General features: G+C 39.5%; 1 protein-coding gene across 1 annotated transcript; it reads right to left on the reverse strand.

Annotated features, from left to right (window-relative positions):
* Positions 1 to 4,864: 4,864 nt before the first annotated feature.
* On the reverse strand, positions 4,865 to 23,067 carry TAP38 (thylakoid-associated phosphatase 38). Its single transcript, XM_086458661.1, has 11 exons — positions 21,881 to 23,067; positions 14,585 to 14,713; positions 14,382 to 14,484; positions 14,131 to 14,241; positions 11,980 to 12,059; positions 11,779 to 11,832; positions 5,774 to 5,890; positions 5,583 to 5,637; positions 5,403 to 5,435; positions 5,253 to 5,299; positions 4,865 to 5,083 (listed from the first exon to the last, which is right to left on the reverse strand). The coding sequence occupies exons 1-11, from the start codon at positions 22,177 to 22,179 to the stop codon at positions 4,960 to 4,962; spliced, it is 1,152 nt and encodes a 383-aa protein (XP_086314787.1). The 5' UTR covers positions 22,180 to 23,067; the 3' UTR covers positions 4,865 to 4,959.
* Positions 23,068 to 23,219: the final 152 nt, after the last annotated feature.

Consider the following 23,219-nt stretch of genomic DNA (forward strand, 5'->3'; position numbering starts at 1 on the left):
CACCTTATCTACTTGATCCAATTTGGTTTCTTGTAGTGTTACGATGTGTGGTTTGTGTGCTTGAATTATTGCCTTAACCGAAGCCCTTTTGGTCTTATTATTGAGCCCACGCACATTCCAAGAAAAGAATTTAATCGTCATTCGTAACCTTAAGTTTTCTCCCACTCCTTAAGACTAATGACGTATCAGCCTTAACCATAGCCCCTGATTTTTGCAATTCCTGAGCCTCTTTAACCAGTCTGACCTTTAAGTTCTTTACTTTGTTCTCGTCTGCCAACACAATTCCTTTCCCTTTCTTCATATACCGCTGTTGTCTTGTCTCTTCTTGGTCTGCTTCTGTCCTCAGAATCAATTCCACCTCATCCCGGACAATAGCTTGTTCCTCGTCAATCGGTTCTTCATCTCTGATCACCGTATCATAGCAATCGCCAATCCTGTTCCGTTTCTTAAGGGCCAGTTCAAACAGAATGTCAGTACCTTCTGTCTGCCTTTCTCTGTTCAACCCAGCAGCCCAACTAATTTCCCTCAAATTATGAGTAATCCAATCAGCTAGGACCTCTACTATCTGATCTTTCGTTTTATATCTGTCCCATCTCCTCGAGCTCTCCTCTATGTCTGCCAGGGCTAAAGGGATGACGTCTGTTTCAGGTTCCATTAGTGTGATGTCTACTGTGTCAGAACCACCGGGTTCTTCTCCAGCTACCAGTTCCTCACTGCCGAATCCATCTATCTGAAAATCTGAGCCTTCAACGGCTTGTAGTAACTGTAAGAAGCCTCCTTGTTCCAATGTAGACCGTTCTCCCCACCTACGGTCATCTGCCACCTCTTGTTGCGACAACTCATGCCCATCTTGTTGGATCCCACCTATGAAATATTTACCCACTGTCTGATCCTCCTGCCCCAACTCCAAGCACTCCTCGACAATTGGTACCATCTCTACAATAGTCCTCTGGCAGTCAACCTTTACCAAACTACCAGGCCCAACATCTTCTGGCTTCAACATGTCCTGGAGAAGATCACCTTCTAGGAATTCAAGACTCAAAGGACTTGTAACTCTTGGTTCACAAGTGTTTCCATTATCCAAGAGACTTTCTATTGTGGCTACAAAACCACCTCCTGTAACCATTTTCCCAAGTGGAACATCATTATTTAACAAATCTAGTTCAAGTTGATGACATACCTTTGGGTGTACTGTATGTCCAAGAATGGGCATTTGATTCATCTCAATAGTGGGCTGAAAACAGCCTAACGTGGTTGTTGGGCCTACTCGAGTGGACGACTGGTTTGTCTCGCACATGGGCTGGGGCTTGCCCACTAGAATTGGTGGCCCGCCTGTATCAATGTGCTGTCCCATCTGACCATCAAGCTGAATGTGGGTTTCATCAGTCAGTGGGCCGTCAGGCCCATATGCTCGGTCCTCCCCACCATTAGTATCCATAGTTGTTGGGCCACCAGGCCCAAATAAATGATCCGTGGTGGTGTTGTTTTGTTGAGATGACCGGTCCACCTCATCTATTGTCTGCTCACGTGCTGCCTCTAGGATGTAGCTGCCCCGTTGTCTATGTCCACTCATCGATCCTTCTAAAGGACTAGCCCCTATAATTTCTGCCACATCAACACAGACATTCTTAGCAAAAGGGTCCTTACTTGTCCCACACTCCAACACAGCTGCTATCCCATTCTTGTGATTAGACCCAGCAACTCTAGCACCCTCTGTGTTACCCGAAGCTACAATGGTAAGGTCTGAAATTGCATTAAGTTCGTCTGACACAACTTGGGCTGCTAAGCCCACACCAACTTTACTACAACCAGGCTTCATCTTCTCCAAATCATTTTCCCTGGTTACAGATAGCTTGATACCCACCGTCAGCTGTGTATTTCTTCCTGGGATTTTAGCCCATCTGGGAATGTCTATGGCCCTCCGTCCAACCTTGATAGTAGCCACTGTGAGATCTTCCAAAGATCGAGTGCTTTCTTTGACTTCCATAAGTCCTCCTAGCGCATCACCAATAAATTTGAAAGATTTAGGCTCCCACCTATGGAATGGGAGTCCGATGATATCTATCCAGGTGCCCTCCTGCGCCCAACTCTTCATTATGCTGTTACAGTTAGCGTACCACGCTCTCAAGGTCACCACGGCATCCTGAACCTTAATTTGTTTTAGATTTTTAAAAACGACGAAATCACTTCTCCTGTGACATACGAATATTCCCATGTGAGGCCCACACGGTTTTAGTACGAGTTTCCCGGACTTTGAAGTTAAAGAATTGACCACTCTCTCCACTTCTTCCAAACAGATCGATTCAGCCCCTGTTTCGCATATGATCGCCCACCTCCATACACCGAAGTTTTCTATCGCCCCAACCTCATTGGTTATTAACGGTGGTTTCTGGACGTCAATCATTCTTTTCTCAAGCAAAGTTCTACTGTCAACCTCTCTCCTCCAAGGACCTCCCTCGACTGCTCCAGCTCTTCTTAAGGCTTCACCAAGGTTATCCCAACCTATTCCTTCAGCTCCTTCAGGGATCAAAAGTGAGGGAAACCAGCCTGGCCCTGAGTATTCCGAAATCTTTAGGAACCGGCCGTACTCATTCTCATACCCTCGTGCCATCTTACAGTTACCCATAACCGTTGATTTCTTCCAAAATAAGTTGCCTGTTTTCCAGCTCTTGGCATCCTCCAATGTCTGTATCAACCATAGTCTTTCTTTTTCAAAGAGTATGAGCTCTGATCCTCCTTTGTCTCTTCTCTCCACTACCCTGATTGCTCGATTATTCTTCACCCAACAATTCTGGACCTCGAAGACCTTCTGATCAACTTGAGCAACAATGGACCTCCCAGCCAGTGAGTAAAATGTGCATCTCCTTCCTGCCATTCTCCGGAAGTTTCAAATCACTACAGAGTTTGTCCAACCCTTTTAAAAGTCCTAAATCTTAAAATGAAAAATAAAAAATAAAAAAAATCTCTTTTGTAAACTGAACCTAGAGCATGGAGTTTTGGGGGGTGAGGTAAAAAATTGGGACCAACATAGTAGTCCATGTAGCCCAAATAGGAAATATTTTTCTTGTTTAATTGTGAAATAGTGTTGGGTTTTAGGATTTTTAAGGGGTAAAAAGCTCAAGAAAAAAAATTTGTCGTGAAAAACTTTAATTGAAGGGTGTTTGAATGCAAAACATATACAAAAAATGGAAAAAATGATCTTCCACACGCATGAGATTTGTCTCTTGAAGTGTCTAATCTTTAATCCCCTAAGAAAATGATTTGCCACACAGCACCAAATTTGGATCTCATAAATGCACTCAATCTGTATGTTTAAATTGATCTAACCAATAAAATTGCAACCGCAGCGCCTATAGTCATGTGTTTAGTTGTCAAAATTATAAAAACAACCTTTCTTTTATCATACAATCCTTGAAAAGCCTTTAATCATGATTTTAAATTATAAATAAACCTTTTTATACTTGTACATTTTCTCATTCTACCTTCATTTTTTTTTTTTTGAAGCACTATCCTTACTAGCTTGGTAAGATTCAAATCTTACCAAGGGTCATTGAGCTCAAATGGACTACCAAATTTGCAATACGGCACCATAGCCCTCTAGATTTCATGTAAAAACTCATTGCGAAAACAAAAATTTCTACTTGATCCAAGGTTTTGAAAGTGGACGGCTATTGAACGCCCACCAAAATCCTAAATTTAAATTTTAAAATTTAATGATGAAAAATAAGTTTTTTATTTTTTTTTATTTTTTTGAAATTTATATTATTATTTTTTCTACATCCACGTGACATCGGGTCATGTTTTTAGATGCCACGAGGTGAGCTCAATGTCTTACAAAGTTGGTAAGACTAGACCAATAAAAAAAATCTAAACAAAAAAACCTATATGATCCCATTAAAATGAAAGAGTACAAAGATTTTTTGCATGATTTTCCATGATGCGTTGAAACAGAAGAAAAGGATTTGCCAATTCATCATTTGCCTGACAAATCAGTTGCCTGATAAATATTTTCCCTCCAATCAAATCATTTGGTTAGAAAAAAATGGATTTTTGTATTAAAACACATAATCTACCTCCCCTAGAACAAAATTAAAAAACCTACCAATGGCATAGTCACCAAGCCGGGATACGAATAAATTGGCTTCAAATATTTTTGCAAAATTCCACAAAATCAGAACCCAAAAAACAAAAACAAAAAATCAGATTAAAGTTAAGATTGAGATTAAGGCTGTGTGACTACTAACTAGTAGTGTGCTCATATTCTATCATTAAATTCCATATGAAACTATTTTCGTATAAATTACGAAACCCCTATTGACATCATCCATGCATCCACAAAATTAATCATGAGTCCATAACACATTCAAGATTTATATTATTCATCAAAATATCCATATATGCCATCCTTCATTAATAAAAATGGTCACCATCTACTCCATCAAGATCTTCTCTCTACTTACTAGTGCACCAAGGTCAGCTTCTTCCTCTTTTTCTTCACAGATTTCTTGTTTAAATATGAAATATGTGATTTAATCATGAAATTCATGAAAGTTATGACATATTGAAAAGGTCGTGATTAAATCTGTGAAGGAAATAATTCATGATTTATTCACAACTTTAACAAATAAATCTTTGAATTTGGCGACTATGATGTATACTGGTAGCATATAACAAACGACCACTGGTATAATATTAACACGATTCTTACCTGCTCACGTGAACATGCCCTGTTCTGACTGAGTTAATCGATCAATCACTAGTGCTGCTTTTCCTCAATAATTGATATATTAAAAAAACTGGAACATACCCATTTGACCGACTGGATTCATCAAACAGAGCACATTTGAGCTTACTACAAGCATCATTAAATCAAGAACAATAAGATGTGAGGCATTCTCATTTATAAGATATAAACAAGGCTTATATCACTTTATGTACATTACCAGCAAGGCTTCAAATCTATAATGAAAAAAACAACGACATCCAAATTCCTAGTGACACGATACCAATGGTTGCAAAAGCTTGGCTTAATTCAAAAACAAAATTTTGTTCTTGGGCTGGCAGACTCCGCCAATCCGTCCTCCTATCCACAAGTCAAAGCTCAAATGAGTTTTGTTTGTAATATTCAAGTGGGGTGGGGTTTGAAAGACACAATTCAGTCAAGTTTAATCAGTTTTTGGTTGATGGTCATGTCATAGTGTAAATGCATTAGAGAAGAAATCACAAAATTATGTCGAAATTCGGGAACATACCCCAAATCAGCAATCACAATGCTAATATTATCTTGTGAGTATCGATCCTGCAGAATATATAAAATTATAGGTCAACAAACTGCCTTAGTAGTAGTACCACTACTGAACTAGAATGTATAAAAGACAAGAAACTATAAAAGGAAAATTTACCAAAGCTGCTTGTGCAAGTGCCTCACAAGCTTGCTGAAATCAACACAAGAAAAAAGTTATGACTCAACTAAGGATATAATCAGATGTTGAACCAATGAACCAAATAGAAAAATTCGAGACTATGGTTCAGATATGATGCAGTTTAAGAACTGAGTAACCATAACAATCAATATTATGTACCTGTACATCACCATGTTTTCGAAGTTGATTTCTCACAAATGTTACCGCATCCGAGCTGAAACATCAAACAAGTTGTTTAAGTTGAAGATCATTTCTTGGTTGGAACCAACATAAATAAAATAAAATAATGATTTTAGTTATTTTTCACCCAATGTTTAATGTGCTAAGAATACAAAGATGGGCCAGCGAACCTGTTCATGTAATCCCATAGGCCATCAGATGCTAATAATATAAATTCTGCATCTGATCGAAGATCTGCTTGATAAATATCAGGAGAAGCAGTGACTAGGTCTCCATTGAATTGTACTCTGTTACAAAATAAAATGCACTCACAATCAGTAGCAGTCAAATGAAGTCCAAGACCTGCAATGTTACAATAGGATGGAACAGCCCAAGCTAACGTTACTTGTCCAACATTGTTTTACGTAACAACCATAAACGTCAAGATTTTATGTTCTTAAGAAGGAGATTCATATATTTTATCAAGTTTCTCCTATCTATTGGAAAATAGTAGATAGTAGTAGTTTAATTTTGTTATTTTTATGTTTCTTTATTTTTATGTTTCTTTTTCTGTGTAAGAACATTTATGTCCATTCACCTATGTAAGGGCATTTTTGTCCATTCACCTTTTTTATTATTATATATATTTGCCAAGCTCTTAATTAGAATCTTGACAATTCTACAATTCTTCTTGGTATCAGAGCCATTAGAATTCCTCTCTTGGTTCTCCTTCGATCTCCTTTATCTTTTTTTTTTTTATCACATGCTGCGATAACTCTCTGCGCTGTGTTTCATGCCCCATTTTGTTCATCGTTAGCCTATTGGCTGGACTATTGGGTCCCTTTTTTTATCTGCGATAGCAACACTGCAGCCTGTGGAGGCGTGCGACAGCACTTAGGGTGCCTTTAGAGACCTACGATATCGGTTCGGATACTATCGGATATCCGATATTTTTTTCGGATTCGAATTTGGATATAGCACTAGTGCTGTGTGTGATCAACGATATCAACTACGACTTCCTGGCTTTGATTCTCGACAATTAGAACGCAGATGAACCGGCCATAACCACCGTCTTCTCCGGTCGGCAATCGTTCAAGATTTTTTATCGGTTCGGATATTATCGGATATCCGATATTTTTTTTCGGATTCGAATTCGGATATAACACTAGTGTTGTGTGTGATCAACGACAGCAACTACGACTTCTTGGCTTTGATTCTCGACAGTTAGAACGCAGACGAACCAACCATAACCATCGTCTTCTCCAGTCGACGATCGTTCAAGATTTTTTATCGGTTCGGATATTATCGGATATCCGATATTTTTTTTCGGATTCGAATTCGGATATAGCACTATCCGATCGGATAGCTATCCGTTGACAGCCCTAGGTGACCCTCCTTATTTTTGACTGTACGAGATCTCCCTTCAATCCACAAGTTACGTCACTTCTTATTTAGTATAAACCATGACATCTACTTACGAGACAAAGGACTCCCACACTGCTCTTGGGGGAAATTCTTCTGCACAATGGATTACTACTGCTCTGTTAGATAGTCGTAACTTTCAGTCCTGGTCTCGGTCTGTGCGACTTTATTTGGGTAGTAGAGGTAAATTCGGTTGGTTATTGGGCACCATCCCTAAGCCACCCCCCACTGATCCCAAATTTGAACAATGGGAAATCGATAATTGTACCATTCTTGGATGGTTATTTAACTCTATGGAACAGCGCATCTATACCATGTTCATGTACCATGAGACTGTCTCTTCTTTGTGGTTGGCCCTCACTCAGACATATGCGCATGCTATGAATGACTCGAGGATTTATGAGCTGTATCGGGATATTGCTCAAGCTACTCAAGGCAGTCAAAGTGTGACAGATTACTTTGGTTTCCTTCAGTCTCGTTGGGAGGAGCTCTCGCACTATGAGTCTATGGCTGAGTTGTCTACAGAAGCAACTGGGTATGTGGTTAAGCGGATTGGTCGACATCAGACATACCAATTCCTCATGGGTCTACGTCCTGAGTTTGAAGTTCTTCGGACACAGATTCTTAACACCACTCCTTTACCGTCTTTATTTGAGACATTTGCGACCATTGATAGTGATGAGCGTCGCCGCCGTGTAGCTTCTTCTCAGACTCAAGTCCCTGGGATTATCTCTGCACCAGTTACAGATCAGATGGCTCTAGCAGCCAATTCAAGGTTCTCTGATTCTCGGACTCAAGGACATGGCAGTCGAGCCCGTGGAGGCCGTGGACGTGGTAAAAGGAGTGGCCTTACTTGCAGCCATTGTGGGAAGGTTGGACATGAGAAGATCCGTTGCTTTCAGCTTTATCCCCACCTTTTGAGATCTTCTGTGGGACAGCCTTCTGTGGGACATCCTTCTCCTCGTGCTGCTACTGTAGAGTCTGCATCAGTTTCTCAAGCAACTCTTAACACCATTGATTTGCAACATCTTCAGACTCAGATTGCAGCCATTGTACGGGATTAGATCCAGGCTCACACTCCCTCATCCTCGACTGTTGTGTCGGTTATTACACCTCAAGGTACATCCTCTGCACTTCATGCTACTCAGTCTGGCTCTGCTCCACTGACATGGGTAATTGATTCTGGCGCCTCTGATCACATGACTGGTGAGTCTAGTCATTTTACATCCTCTATTTTCCCTACTACTCATAGGGAGGTTCGTCTTGCTGATGGGTCCCTCACACCTATCCATGGCAAGGGTACTATCTCATTATCGCCTAATTTTTCTCTTGATTTCGTGCTTCATGTCCCTCACCTATCTCTTAACCTTTTATCTGTGAGTAGCATTACTAAATCTTTAAATTGTTCTGTAACATTTTTTCCTACTCACTGTATTTTTCAAGACCTGACTTCGAGGAGGATTTTTGGCAAGGGGTATGAGAAGGATGGGTTGTACATATTTGGATCTCAATCGATTGCGGCTCCAGCTTCTGTGCTTCCATTGTCTGGGAGCCACACTTTTTCATCTCAGTCCTTAGATTTATAGCATGCTCGCTTAGGACATGCTAATTTTCAGCACTTGTGTTCTTTATTTCCTGCTTTAAAAACTTCTTGTAGTGGGCACAAATTTCAGTGTTCTGTGTGTGAACTCTCTAAACACACTCGTACCTCGTATATTCCTCGTATGCATCAGTTTAATGCAATATTTGATTTAGTTCATTCTGATGTTTGGGGGTCTTCACCTGTTACTGCATTTAATGGTCATAGATACTATATTACATTTATAGATGATTATTCTCGTTGCACTTGGGTTTATTTGATGCGTTCTCGTTCTGAGGTGCTTCCTATTTTTGTTAATTTTCTTAAGATGATTCAAACTCAGTACAACATCACTGTTAAATCTCTCAGGTCAGATAATGGGGGGGAATATATTTCGGATGAGATTCGTTCCCATCTTCATGAGAATGGTATGCTCCATCAGTTGACATGTCCATACACTCCTGAGCAGAATGGGGTGGCAGAACGTAAGAATCGTCATCTCATGAATACAGTCAGGTGTCTTCTTCGAGGCATGCATGTTCCTAAGGCATATTGGAATATGGCAGTTCTAACTTCGGCTTTTCTTATTAATCGCTTTCTGAGTCGCAGCTTAGGAGGACAGGTACCTCTTCATGTTCTTCAACCCAACCGCACTCTCTTCCCCATTACTCCTAGAGTCTTTGGGTGCACATGCTTTGTTCAAGATAGAACTCCCACTCGTACTAAATTAGATGATAAAGCTATTCGGTGCGTCTTCTTGGGTTATTCTACTATGTCCAAGGGGTATCGGTGTTATGATCCGGTTTCTCACCGTGTCATACATTCTCTTGATTTTACATTCTTTGAAAATAGTCCATATTTTCGTACTACTTCTACTTTGCAGGAACCTTTTTCTTCGCAGGACCCATCACCTATAGTGCTACCCTCTCCGATCTTTCATTCACCTCCGTCGGAGTTTCAGGTCTACACTCGTCGCCCTCGTCCATCTCCACTTTTGTCAACCTCCTCCTTGGACTCAGGTATATTATCTCCTACTCTTACACCTATATCTGCTCCTATTCCTTTTGTTTCTGACTCTTACTTACCTATTGCTCTTTGCAAAGGTAAACGAGGGTGTGTTACTGATCATCCCATTGCCCAGTTTGTCTCCTATTAGGGTCTTTCTCCTTCTTATCAGGCCTACCTTGCTCTTATTGATTCTATTCGAGTTCCTCAGTCTGTATCAGAGGCTTTGCAAGATCTTCAGTGAACTAGAGCTATGACTGTTGAGATGGATGCTTTGCAGAAAAATAATACCTGGGAACTTGTTACCCTTCCATCTGGGGAGCGAACCATTGGTTGTAAATGGGTCTTTACGGTGAAATATCTCACAGATGGCACTGTTGATCGGTATAAGGCGCGACTAGTTGCTAAGGGGTTTATGCAAACTCCAAGGAAGGATTTTGGTGCCACATTTGCTCCTGTTGCCAAACTTTCCACTATTCGTCTTCTTATCTCTTTAGCTGCTTGTCACTCATAGCCTCTTCATCAACTCGATGTGAAGAACGCTTTCTTGAACGGTGATTTGACTGAAGTTATATATATGGACCCCCTCCTGGGTTTCGTCTTCAGGGGGAATATTGTGGGAAGGTATGCCGCCTTCTCAAATCTCTGTATGGTCTGAAACAGTCCCCGCGAGCTTGGTTTCAACGTTTTTCAGAAGTTATTTTGTCTATAGAATTTACCAGATGCCACTCAGATCATACTTGTTTTGTTCATCGAGGATTGGATGGTCGATGTGCCATTGTTCTAGTATATGTAGATGATATTATATTGACAGGAGATGATGCCCAGTAGATTGACAGAGTGAAGATGATATTGGGTCGTGTTTTTGAGGTTAAGGACTTGGGTCCTCTCAAGTACTTCTTGGGGATAAAAGTAGCTCGCTCTCGACGAGGTATTTCACTATTTCAGCGCAAATACACATTGGACCTTCTTCAGGATACTGGTATGCTTGGTTGTCGTCCTGCCTCTTCTCCTATGGATCAGAATCATCGACTTCATATCGAATCTGGTGATCTATTATTTGATCCGGCTTCTTATCAGAGACTTGTAGGTCGTTTGATTTATTTGACTAATACTAGACCGGATTTGACCTTTACGGTTAGTGTAGTCAGTCAGTTTATGCATGCTCCGCGTACATCTCACCTTGAGGCCGTTAATCGTATTCTTCGCTACTTAAAGTCACGTCCTGGCCTTGGGCTTTTCTACTCATCCACTGCTCAACCACATTTTTCATGTTTCACTGATGCTGATTATGCGGGCTCTCTTACAGATAAGAGATCTACGTCTGGTTTCTGTACATTCCATGGAGGTAACCTTATCTCATGAAAAAGTAAGAAACAGAGTGTGGTCTCTCGTTCTTCTGCTGAAGCTGAGTATCGTGCTATGGCTCTTGGGACTTGTGAGCTTCTCTGGCTTCGATCTTTACTAACAGAATTGGGATTTCCTCTTTCTGGTTCTTCCTCGTTGTTCTGCGACAACAAGTCTGCTATCATGCTTGCTTCTGACTCAGTTCTTCATGAACGAACTAAGCATATAGAGGTTGATGTTCACTTTCTCAGGGAGAAAGTTCGATCTGGTGCCCTTCAGACAGTCTTTGTATCTTCTTCAGATCAACTTGCCGACATGTTTACAAAGTCTGTTGATCCTTCTATCTCTAACTCTCATCTTATCAAGCTGGGTTTAGTTGATATATTTGTTCCAGCTTGAGGGGGAGTATTGGAAAATAGTAGATAGTAGTAGTTTAATTTTGTTATTTTTATGTTTCTTTTTCTGTGTAAGGACATTTATGTCCATTCACCTATGTAAGGGCATTTTTGTCCATTCACCTTTTTTATTATTATATATATCTGCCAAGCTCTTAATTAGAGTCTTGACAATTCTACAATTCTTCTCTATCATGTTTGGTTATGGGGTGATTTGGGAGTGATGGCCAGTCAAAGAGTTGAACCACTGAATAAGTGATACAAATAGCCCCACACCTTCCATGTCCACCATGTGAAAAAGGAATGGTTGAGGATGCATGGATTTAGATAGTATGTAACATTATAAATACCACCATAATCGTGAAAAAAATTAATTAATTACTTAAGGCCATCTTCCAGTCCCACCATAATCAGAAAAAATAAACAAATCTAGATTGAGATAACATACCGAGAAACAAACTTTTTGGAAAATCTCCCCTCCTTAACTCCTTGCACCAGCATTCTTTACAAATAGAAAATGGGTAAGGCAATTACAACAAAAATAAATTTAATTCGATCAAGATAAATTAAATTTTTTAAAGGAAAAAAAAAAAAAACATTGAGAACCCTTAAGATGTGGAGGGAAGAGAGGAGAGTACAAGAGACGAACTCATTCTTCTTAGTCTTGAATCGCATGTCACCAAAAGCGCGGGATACAGATATATCTCCACAAATCCGCCCATTGACAATCTATATACACCATATGACAGTTGCCTTCAGAAATTAGAACATTGAATATCTAAGATAGGCCTACCCAACTTAAAATTGATAAACCAAAGCTAACTTTTCAATAATATCATCATGGATCATAAATGATAAATAAACTATGCAACTCGAAGTGTCAATTATGTACAGAGAAACGAAACACATTTAGTAAAACTAGGTAACAATATTCAAGGACATTCCAAGCATAACTTAAGGGAGATGTTCCAACTGAAACACCGTAATCTGAAAAATGAGACTGCACCTCAATTCTTTAGTATTCTACATTGCAATCATTAGGTTGTAATTTTATCCCAGATTGCTCACCACAAGGTAAAAAGGAAAAAAGAATTTACACTAGTTTGATGTCTTGAGAGAAACAGTTGGACTAACGTAAAACAGAATGATAGCTCATACATTATTTCATTCTACTGCAGCACCACAAAATAGAAGGAAATTTTTTTTTGATAAGCCAAAATAGAAGGAAATCTGAGTATGATTAATCCTCTCAATACAAAATCTAAGACCAATAGAGTATATTGCAAGTTTGATATACAATTTAGCAATTTCTAATAGACTACATCTGTCATAACTTTCCCAAGCAAGTGTAAGGAGGTTGTATATTTATCACTGGTACATTCAGACTACGGTAATGTGGAAGCCTTATGAGTACAACAACGACGTGTAATTTATATATCAGAAGCTAAGACTGACCAACCCTTGAATATGTAATGGGAGCATAGAGTGCCACACATCCCAACATTGTCTAGTCATAATTAGAATGTTCTATGTCTAAATTTGAGATCTTTGCTTCTAACACAATTCTCTCATAATTTAAAGAATCCGAGCTTGTACACATGATTCTAGCCTATTTGCCTATAGCACTTCCCTATAACACCCCAAACCTAGTAATTCTATTTGCACAAGAAAAACATTGGAGATAGTAGTCATTCATAACATGATATTTCATATTAAGAGGTACTAAAAATCACTTGTAAATATGACAATAAGCACATTTTTTTCCCCTGATTGAGACGGCGGACGGGCAGGGTGCTGATCAAGCTCAACAAAATTAATGCTGAATATCTTGGCTTATACCAGGTCATCGAAGCTCTCAGCTGCTGTTGCTCGCTAACAGAAGCCAAGAGACCTCATTTTCAAATGCGGCCCATGTCAGATGCAATAAAACATAAGCACCAAACAGAAACAAGATCTTTGTTTCTCACATAATTCTATCTATAATTATAACAGTCTGTTAAGAGCTTTTACAGTTGATTATAGCCTCTAAAAGTTATCCTTTACCACACTTTGAAGGCAAGCAAAGATATTAACTTATGCAACCACTGAGAAGACTATTTGCTTATAATACTTTCCCGATTACATGCTCAAACCTTTTATTGATTCAATTTTCACAAGAAGAACATTTGATACAGTAATCATTCTGAGAGTTGGTAGTTCCTAAAAACCACTTGTAAATATGACCATGTAAAAAGAACAAATTTCTCTTTGAACTTTCCAACTTATTTAAGTTTCATGTAATTGAATATATCAGGAAGGAAACAGTTACTTAAGATGTGTTTATTATATTTCAATAATTATAAGAGACAGATATAAATCTAAAGGGTCTCGTTCAATGGCTAACTTTTTGGCAAAACATTTTTCAAAACATGAGTTAGAAGTTTTGGAATGGGTTGATTTTTGGTGAGGATGATCTCTACGGTGAGGAGATCATCATCACCAAAAATCAGCCCATTCCAAAACTTCTTACCCCATCAAAAATAGTTTACAAAAAATGGACGGTCCACAATTTTTCAACTTGTAAACATGGGTTAGAAGTTTTGGAATGGGCTGATTTTTGGTGAGGATGATCTCCTCACCGTAGAGATCATCCTCACCAAAAATCAGCCCATTCCAAAACTTCTAACTCATGTTTTGAAAAATGTTTTGCCAAAAAGTTAGCCATTGAACGCTACCCAAATCTAAAAGCAACTGAAAACATAAAATCAAAAGAAAAGACACAAATAATGGATGAAATGGAAACAAGACCAGAAAAACACACCCATCCACCTGCTTCTCTGATCCGCCTAATTTCTTCAAGAGAAGCCTTGTTAGTTCCATAAGGTCGATGAGGATTAGTCAATACATCTGCTTTTCCAGAACGGGAGAGAACCTACATTAACAAGTTACTTAAGCCAATAAGGAAGTTGGTTGAAGACATTGTTTGACTAGATTCAAGGAAATAAAGTTTACACAGACACAAAAGTTGAAATGAACTGAGTCACCATAGCTATCAAAAGGTTAGGTGTATACCACGGATGAGTCACCAACGTGCGAAACGATTAGCACATCATTTCCAAGAAACATAACTGTAGCTGTTGTACCAGATTCAACTTCTTCCCCCGTCACTTCAAGCCTTTACAGAATAAAATATCAAGTAAACCTTCAACTCAATGCAATAACACTAGACATTAATATCCTAACATGAGTAGATTTTCATAAAGATAGCAGTTTACCAATTCAATAACTTTGTATCAGCATTTGTAAAAGCCTCCTGTAATGCCTTTTTTGCAGCCTTTAAATCTTTGCTACTTAGCAGCAACCCACCTTGTAAAGCTGCAACACACTCTTTGTACAACTCGTCCCTGTATTGCATATAAAAAATCAAAACATGCAAACCAAGCACGGAACAAAACTACTTCACTGAGCTTGGTTTTACAATTAAGGTTTAGGTCTCAATATTGCTTCACGAGATCCAGAAACTGGGTGTATGAGATTTCTTATGATTGTAAGTGGGACATATTCAATCTCAAGAGGTCATACGATGAGTTTGTACAGTTTGGTCTTGTATCAATAGAGAGGCCGATAAGTATGAGCTGTGCAAGGGTAAGTCTGAACCAATCATCTTATTTCAAACTCCAATGTCATATTTATCAAGAGACAACTATGCCAGAGAAAGTAATCAGATGATGGTGAGTAACTAACGATAACCTCATAGGTCTCTCAACTATATCATGGATAAAGTGATATTTTTATTTGATTTCTTTTCCTTTTGAATTATATCCTCTATAAAGACTACTCCTTGATTTCCATGGCGTATGTGAATTGCACCAAATTTGAAACAGATAGACATAACTCTGCAAAAACAGAGCATTCTTTCTTAATGGTAACTGTTAAATAAGTCTGTTTATGAGGCTATGTCCTTTTTAGTCTTTTCACTTTACTTATATTATGTAATCTTTATATAGCCTAATTAGGGCTAATCAATGTTTAATCTTTTTCCCTAATCTTCTTCTCTCTAAACTCGAACTTGGTATCAGAGCAAGGTATCAAAACTTCCCTCTCTACCTCTATGATCAACTTCATCGAACTTGGTATCTGTTTTTTCAGTTCATATCACCCCTACGGGGGTTATCTGTCGAAAAAATACCCTAATCGCATCATGCGATAGAGAGTTAAGAAATGTTAGGAGTCTGCGATCAGACTGTATTCATAGTAGTGACGCTGTATTTACAGCAGTGATGCTGGTTAGAACCTACGACACCCACGATGGCTTTGTTCAAGTCTTACGACACCCACAATAGTCGTTTCAACTCTGTACGACATTAGCAGGTGGCTGTTTGAGCCCTACGATCACAGCAGGTGATCTGTTTCTGGTGTTTTGAACATCGTAAGAGGCTGCTTTGGCCTCTACGACACAGCAGGTTGCTGGTCTGCTGCCTGTGACCATAGTTTATTCACGCTTTGGACTTGCGATCTCTATTTTTGGAACCAGCGATCACTGCAGAGAGCAGTTTGACGCCTTGCGACCATAACAGAAGGTTGAGTTGAAGCATAAGATCACTGCAGAGGTGCAGTTAGAGGTCTTCAGTCACTGCAGAGAGTAGTTCGACTACTTGCGACCATAACAGAAGGCTGGTTCTTCGTTTTGGAGGCTTGTCTGAAACCTGCGATCAGCACAGGTTGTTATTTGGACCTGGTTCGAGGGTAACAATTAGCATCGAGGTTGTTTGGAGCCTGTACTTACAGCAGGAGTGCTGTTAAGAGCTTTCCCTTGTCCTCTTAGAACTCCCTTCGAACCAAAAATACGTAGATTTATATATATATATATTTAAAAATGGCCTCTGAGACGTCATCTTCCTTAGTCACTGGTAATAGTAATGACTCAAGTGGTCTTCCTTCTCACTCAACCGACTTTCCAGGAATTCAGATTACCACCGTGAAATTAAATGGCCATAATTATCTTCTTTGGGCACAATCGGTTGAAATGTTCATTGGTGGCAAAGGAAAGATCGGCTACCTCACGGGAGCTGACAAACAACCTGCACCGACCAATACGTCCTACTCCCATTGGTTTGCTAATGATTCAATGGTCCGATCGTGGCTGGTTACATCTATGCAACCACACATTGCAGCTGATTTTATGTTCTCTTCTATAGCAAAACAGATATGGGATTCTGCTAAAAGCATTTACTCGCAACGTCAAAATAACATTCGGATCTTTATCTTAGAGCGTGAGATTTCTCGTCTTTCACAAGGTAATTCTTCCGTTACCACCTATATATCACAACTACATGCTCGATGAGAGGAGTTGACCTTCTATTCATCGTCCTATGCCTGGAAGAACCCTCTTGATGAGACATTGTATGCGTTAATTCTGGATAAGAATCAGGTTTTTCAATTTCTGGCTGGTCTCCGTGATGAGTTTGAGTATGCGAGAGTTCATTTATTGGGTATGGATCCTTTTCCGTCCCTACAGACTGCGTATTCCTATGTCTTGGCTGATGAGAGTCGTCGCGCAGCTATCCTACCCCTTTCTTCTGGAGATCATTCTGCTATGCTTGCTCGCCTACCTTCTCCACAGCCCCCCAGCGGGTTGCCTACCCGTCAGCGACATAAGTGTGATCATTGTGGAAAGTTGGGTCATGTGAAGGCTCGTTGTTATGCACTTCATGGTCGTCCTAATCAACATTGTCAGCAGCCTCAACGATCTTCAGCTCATGTAGTTTCTTAGCAGACGACTGATGTAGCACCTCCTTCAACTACTACCTCCCCATCGGATTCGGCATCTCTATCCCAAGCCGAGCTTGACAAGTTCAGAAAATTCTTCAATCAGATAGAGACTTCATCTCAGTCGGTCTCTACCTTCGCTCACTCAAGTACCTTTGCATCTGCACACAATGCTTCCACCACTTCCTCACCATGGATCATTGATTATGGTGCCTCAGATAACATGACTGGTACGTCCTCCCTATTTAAAACCTATAGTATTTGCTCTGGTCATCGCAAGGTTCGTCTAGCTGATGGTTCTTTGTCTTCTATAGCTGGTCAAGGTCTTTTACCTGTTACATCCTCTTTATCCCTAACCAACACACTACATGTTCCTCAACTTACTACTAAACTTGTATCCGTTAGTAGTCTTACCAAAAATTTGAACTACAGTGTAACATTTTATTCCTCTCATTGTGTTTTTCAGGATCTGGAGTCGAAGAGGACGATTGGCACTGGACATGAAGTGAATGGATTGTATCTCCTGGATGTTCCCGGTTCTCCTAGCACCCATTCTGCTCTTCAGCTTAGTAGTATTAATAGTCACTCTAATAAGGCTCTTGTAATGCGTTGGCATTTACGCTTTGGCCATATTTCATTTGGATATTTGAAACACATGTTCCCTAATTTATTTAATAATAACAATTTGCTTGATTTTTCTTGTGAAACTTGTCAATTAGCTAAACATGTGCGTTTTTCTTATCCTATTAGTATGAATCCTACTACACCTGCTATGTTTGACTTAATTCATTCTGATGTGTGGGGTCCTTCCCCCGTGACATCCACTCTCGATTTTCACTATTTTGTCTTGTTCATTGATGACTACAGTCGTACTACTTGGGTTTATCTTATGAAACACAAGAGCGAGGTTTATGGGATCTTCAAGCAATTTCTTACTATGATTCAAACCCAATTTGGTCGTACAATCAAGACCTTCCGTTCTGATCATGGTACTGAGTACACCTATAGTGAGGTCTTGAAACTTTGTTTAGAGTCTGGTATTGCACATCAAATGTCTAATGTTAAAACCCCTCAGCAGAATGGTCGATCAGAAAGAAAAAATCGCCATATTCTAGAGTTAGCTCGTGCTATTTCTATTGGCATGAATGTGCCCCCATCATATTGGGCTGATGCCGTTCTTACGACTATTTACCTTATTAATCGGACCCCCTCCAGTGTTCTTCAATTTGTCCCACCCCTCTCTAAGCTCTCTCCAGATAGTCCCATGTTTCCACTTCCTCCGCGTGTTTTTGGGTGTGTTTGTTTTGTTCAAATTTTTGACCAAACTCGTTCTAAACTTGATCCTAAGGCTGTCAAATGTATCTTTCTAGGTTATTCCTCTACCCAGAAAGGATACCGTTGTTACCACCCTCCTTCTCGACGACGTTTCATTTCTCGAGATGTTTCTTTTTTTGAGCATACTCCTTACTATAGTGGGTCCGTTGGTATTCAATCTGAGTGGTTTCCTCTAGATTCACCCGATGATCATTTTCCTTCTTTATTTCCCCTTCCCATACCTGTTCCTCCCTCTCCACCCCTCGTCAGTTCATCCTCTCCTCCATTGCAGGTTTACTCTCGAAGCCCACATGATACTACCATCACTTCTATGTCCGACCACCTCGCCTCCAACTCCGCCTCCGTCTATTCCCTGTGATGATCGTCCTATTGTCACTCGTAAGGGTAAGCGCACTTGTACTTATCCTATTTCAAATTATATATCTGATTCTGCACTATCACCCTCCTATCAGAGTTTTCTTGCTTCTGTTTCCGCTGTTTCTCTTCCTACTACTGTTGCAGATGCTATTGCTCATCCTGAGTGGTGTGCAGCTATGATTGATGAGTTGACTGCTCTTGAAAAAACTCAAACTTGGGAAATTGTTCATCTTCCTCCTGGAAGGAAAGCTGTGGGTTGTCGATGGGTATTCACACTAAAGCATAATCCAGATGGTTCCATTGCTCGTTATAAGGCCCGTCTGGTGGCCAAGGGTTATGCTCAGACTTATGGACTTGATTATCATGAAACTTTTGCTCCGGTTGCCAAGATGACTACCATTCGCGTTCTCCTTTCTGTTGCCGCTATTAAAGGGTGGCCACTTTTTCAGTTAGATGTCAAGAATGCTTTTCTCAATGGTGATCTTCAGGAAGAAGTCTATATGGTCCAACCTCCTGGGTTTCTTACGTCTGCTTCTCCTGCCCATGTTTGTCGTCTTCGCCGTTCTCTTTATGGCCTGAAGCAGTCTCCTCGTGCCTGGTCTTAGCGCTTCACTAAGGCTATGCATCAGTTTGGATTTCATCAGAGTTCTGCTGATTACACATTGTTCTTGCGTCACTCTCAAGGTAAAATTGTTGCTCTACTTGTCTATGTGGATGATATTGTTCTTACTGGTGATGATGACGATAGCCTTATCGCGGTCAAAACTTACTTAGGACGTCAATTTGAAATTAAGGACCTTGGACATCTTCGCTATTTTCTGGGTATTGAGGTTGCAAGGTCCCAGTCCGGTATATTTATTTCTCAGCGTAAGTATGTCATTGATCTACTCCGTGCCTCTGGTCAGCTTGGATCTCGTCCAGCTGATACGCCTATTGAGCAGAATCACAGGTTGGCTGATTCTGAGGGGGAGTGTTTGTCAGATATTGGTCAATATCAGCGTCTTGTGGGAAAATTGATCTACTTGTCTATGACTCGCCCTAACATTGCCTATGCTGTTAGTGTTGTAAGTCAGTTTATGCACTCGCCTCGAACATCTCATCTTAATGTGGTTTATCGTATTCTTAATACCTTAAGGGATGTCCTGGTCGAGGCATTTTATTCAAAAATCATGGTTATCTTCGTGTTGAGGCATGGACAGATGCAGATTATGCTGGTTCAGTGACTGATAGAAGGTCTACTTCTGGGTACTGTACTAAAGTTGGTGGTAACTTGGTAACCTGGCGCAGTAAAAAGCAGGATGTGGTTTCTCGATCTAGTGCTGAGTCAGAATACAGAGCTATGGCACTTGGAGTATGTGAACTGTTATGGCTCAAGATTTTACTAGCTGATTTATGTCTTCCTGTGCCGGTCCCTTTCTTACTATATTACGATAATAAGTCAGCTATTAACATAGCTGCAAATCCAGTTCAGCATGATAGAACGAAGCATATCGAAGTTGATCGTCATTTCATTAGAGAAAAGATTGTTTCTGGACAGATTTGTACTCCATCTGTTCCTACATCTCAACAACTCGCTGATATTCTTACTAAAGGTGTTAGTAAAGTCTCCTTTGAAGATGTCTTGTCCAAGTTGGGCGTTGTTGATATCCACGCACCAACTTGAGGGGGAGTGTTAAATAAGTCTGTTTATGAGGCTATGTCCTTTTTAGTCTTTTCACTTTACTTATATTATGTAATCTTTATATAGCCTAATTAGGGTTAATCAATGTTTAATCTTTTTCCCTAATCTTCTTCGCTCTAAACTCGAACTGTAACATTGGGGCGTAACAAAATTGTTAGAATGAAAAAGATCACTTGTGTAGAGGATCACTTATGTGCGCTTAATAAATGGAAAATCAATAAGAAAGGATTGGGAGTTCATTTTCAAATGCAATTTGGTGGCTAATCTCTTCCTTATCTATCTATATCCCCAATGGATCCCTCCTTAGAGCCTAATTCATTATTCTCTATTTAGTGTAGACATTGCGAGGTACCAAGGTTCCTTTTGAGCCAAGAAGAAATTAGATAATATGGGTGATCATCAACCAGACTCCAAGTAATTTGGCGGCATAGCTAAAAGGAGATAATAGAAGCAATGGGTTTGGATCCATAGATCAGTTGGTTGACTTATTGCAATATAACTTTGAGGTCATGGGTTCAAGTCCAGCTTACCTAACAAAAACAAAAAAGAAGATAATAGAAACAATTAAATCAGGTGTACCCATAGTTACAAAATTTGCCAATTTTTTGGAAAAATTCAGAAAAAATCTCCAATTAGTCGGAGATGCGGAAATAGTCAATGATTAATCTAAAAAATAGCCAATTATTATGAAAAATCAAGAATTTTTTTTTTCCTTATCCCTCTTTTTTTTTTTTTTTTTTTGGCCCATCCTCGATCACAAATTTTACCATTTTTTTTTTAATTTTCCCCATTATCCGAATTGACTCCCCTCCAAATAATTGCCAAATTTGAATTTGGCTACAGTGGGTGTCTTGTGTGCCTAAACCTATATATTTTATTCTAGTATTCCATTAATTTTTAGCATTGTCGGGTGATCTTAAGGGTGTAGAAACCTGTATTGACTTGCAATAAGTTTGACTCAGAAAAGCACCTATAAATGTATGGGCATTCTGATTTACACAGCGCCAAGTCCTAATTGGGCCTAATCTTGGTTCCATTTTTTTTTTAATAATATGGAAACTTGGACACCAAACCATGGTTTTGAAACTTTTTTTGACGTCACATCTTGGACGAGTCGTCTCGTTCAACAATGAGACAATGGAAAGTCTCTTTAGCCTATTTTAGGGTTTTGAGATGACTTGTCAATCCACCTTGTTGGTGGACTATCACGAGACGAATCAGATGAGTTGTCTGGGACGAGATTTAAAACCATGCACCAAACTGCTCCACAATACTTGACTTAATAATAAAAATGGAAGTAAACTACACACCATGAAATGAGACTGTTCATGAGATGAGTTATTTGACATAATTCACACTTCAATCTTCTTCAATTCAAATACAACAAACCTAAAAAAAAGAGAAATTAAATCCATAGAAAGATTCTCACCGAAGAAATTTGACAGATGAGAAACCTGCATGGCCATCAAAGACAGCAGCAAAAGAGAATCCATTAAGACCATCTGATCGAACAACAACATCATCCTCCATCTCTTCTCTAGAACCCTTTAATCGAGTAGATCCCCATCTGATCCCAGCAACACCAGTTAACGAAGACGGGGCATCAATTGCGATTGCAGAGCAACAACGGATTCTCTCCCTACCGAGATTCTTCTTCATCTTCGAGCTTGAGCTGCAATTGATTCCGTAACAGAGGAATCTCTGCAACTGTTGGTTTAGCAACGCCATTGAAGGTGTTCTTCTGAGCTCAACTCAAACTACTGGAAGCCCTAACTGAATAGTTTGGTTTTGGAATAATTATTGAGGATAAGAGAGCAAAGCAAGACCTCTAACTGTTTTAACGGCTATGATTTCAGATTCCACCCGCGTAAAATGAACTGTGTTGTCTACTTTACTATGTGGGTCCCACATATGCCACGTGGTATATTTTTTTGGGATTTCGTTGGGTTCTTTTCCATGTGGGTCCCACCAAATACTTCACCCACTTGCGGATAGGCTGTCTTGGTGCGGCCCATCGAACGGATCCGGCCCAATAAATTATCACCCCGTGGCATCCAAAAGCATGACCAGATGACACTAAGCCCAAAACTTTAAAGAACTTAAAAACGAAAAATATATATATTTGACCGTTAAATTTTAATTTTAAATTTTGGATGTTGGTCATCCATCTTCAAAACGTTGCAATCCATGTGGAACGGAATGACCCTTAAAGTTAGGCAGTATAGCTTGACTCGTATACTACATATTATATGAGTCCTGATTTCCTAACTCAAAAATCTTCACTCGGTTAATACTCGGATGATGTGGCAAGGACACAGAATCATAAATCTTTTTCTTAGGGATAGACAAGAAAAAGAATCCATGGTTCCATGCCCTTACCATATCAGCCTAGCATTGACCAAGTGAAGATTTTCTAGTCAAAAGATCATTACTCTATATTATAATATAATGATATATATTTATATATGAAATCTGCAGGTTGGGTTGGCCCAGCATGTCTGGATTTGTTAACAATCTCCCGTTTAATTCGTGAAAAATTTAGAAAATTTTCTTTGAGTAAGTATTATTCTTAGGATTACTGAATTATTCTAAATAATTTACATATTTTAAATTTAAAAAGTGTAAAAGAATTTTATCTTATACAAATTTTTATAAACTTCAATCAGATAAAAAACGCTACTGTAACTTCTTGTCGATTGAATAGTGTATATTTGTAAGTTGTAATTTGTACACAAGTCCGACTTTGCAACAGCCATGTTTTAAAATTT

The sequence above is a fragment of the Akebia trifoliata genome, chromosome 11 (assembly GCF_017979445.1).
Source record: "Akebia trifoliata isolate Shusen 1 chromosome 11, ASM1797944v1, whole genome shotgun sequence".
NCBI lineage: Eukaryota > Viridiplantae > Streptophyta > Magnoliopsida > Ranunculales > Lardizabalaceae > Akebia > Akebia trifoliata.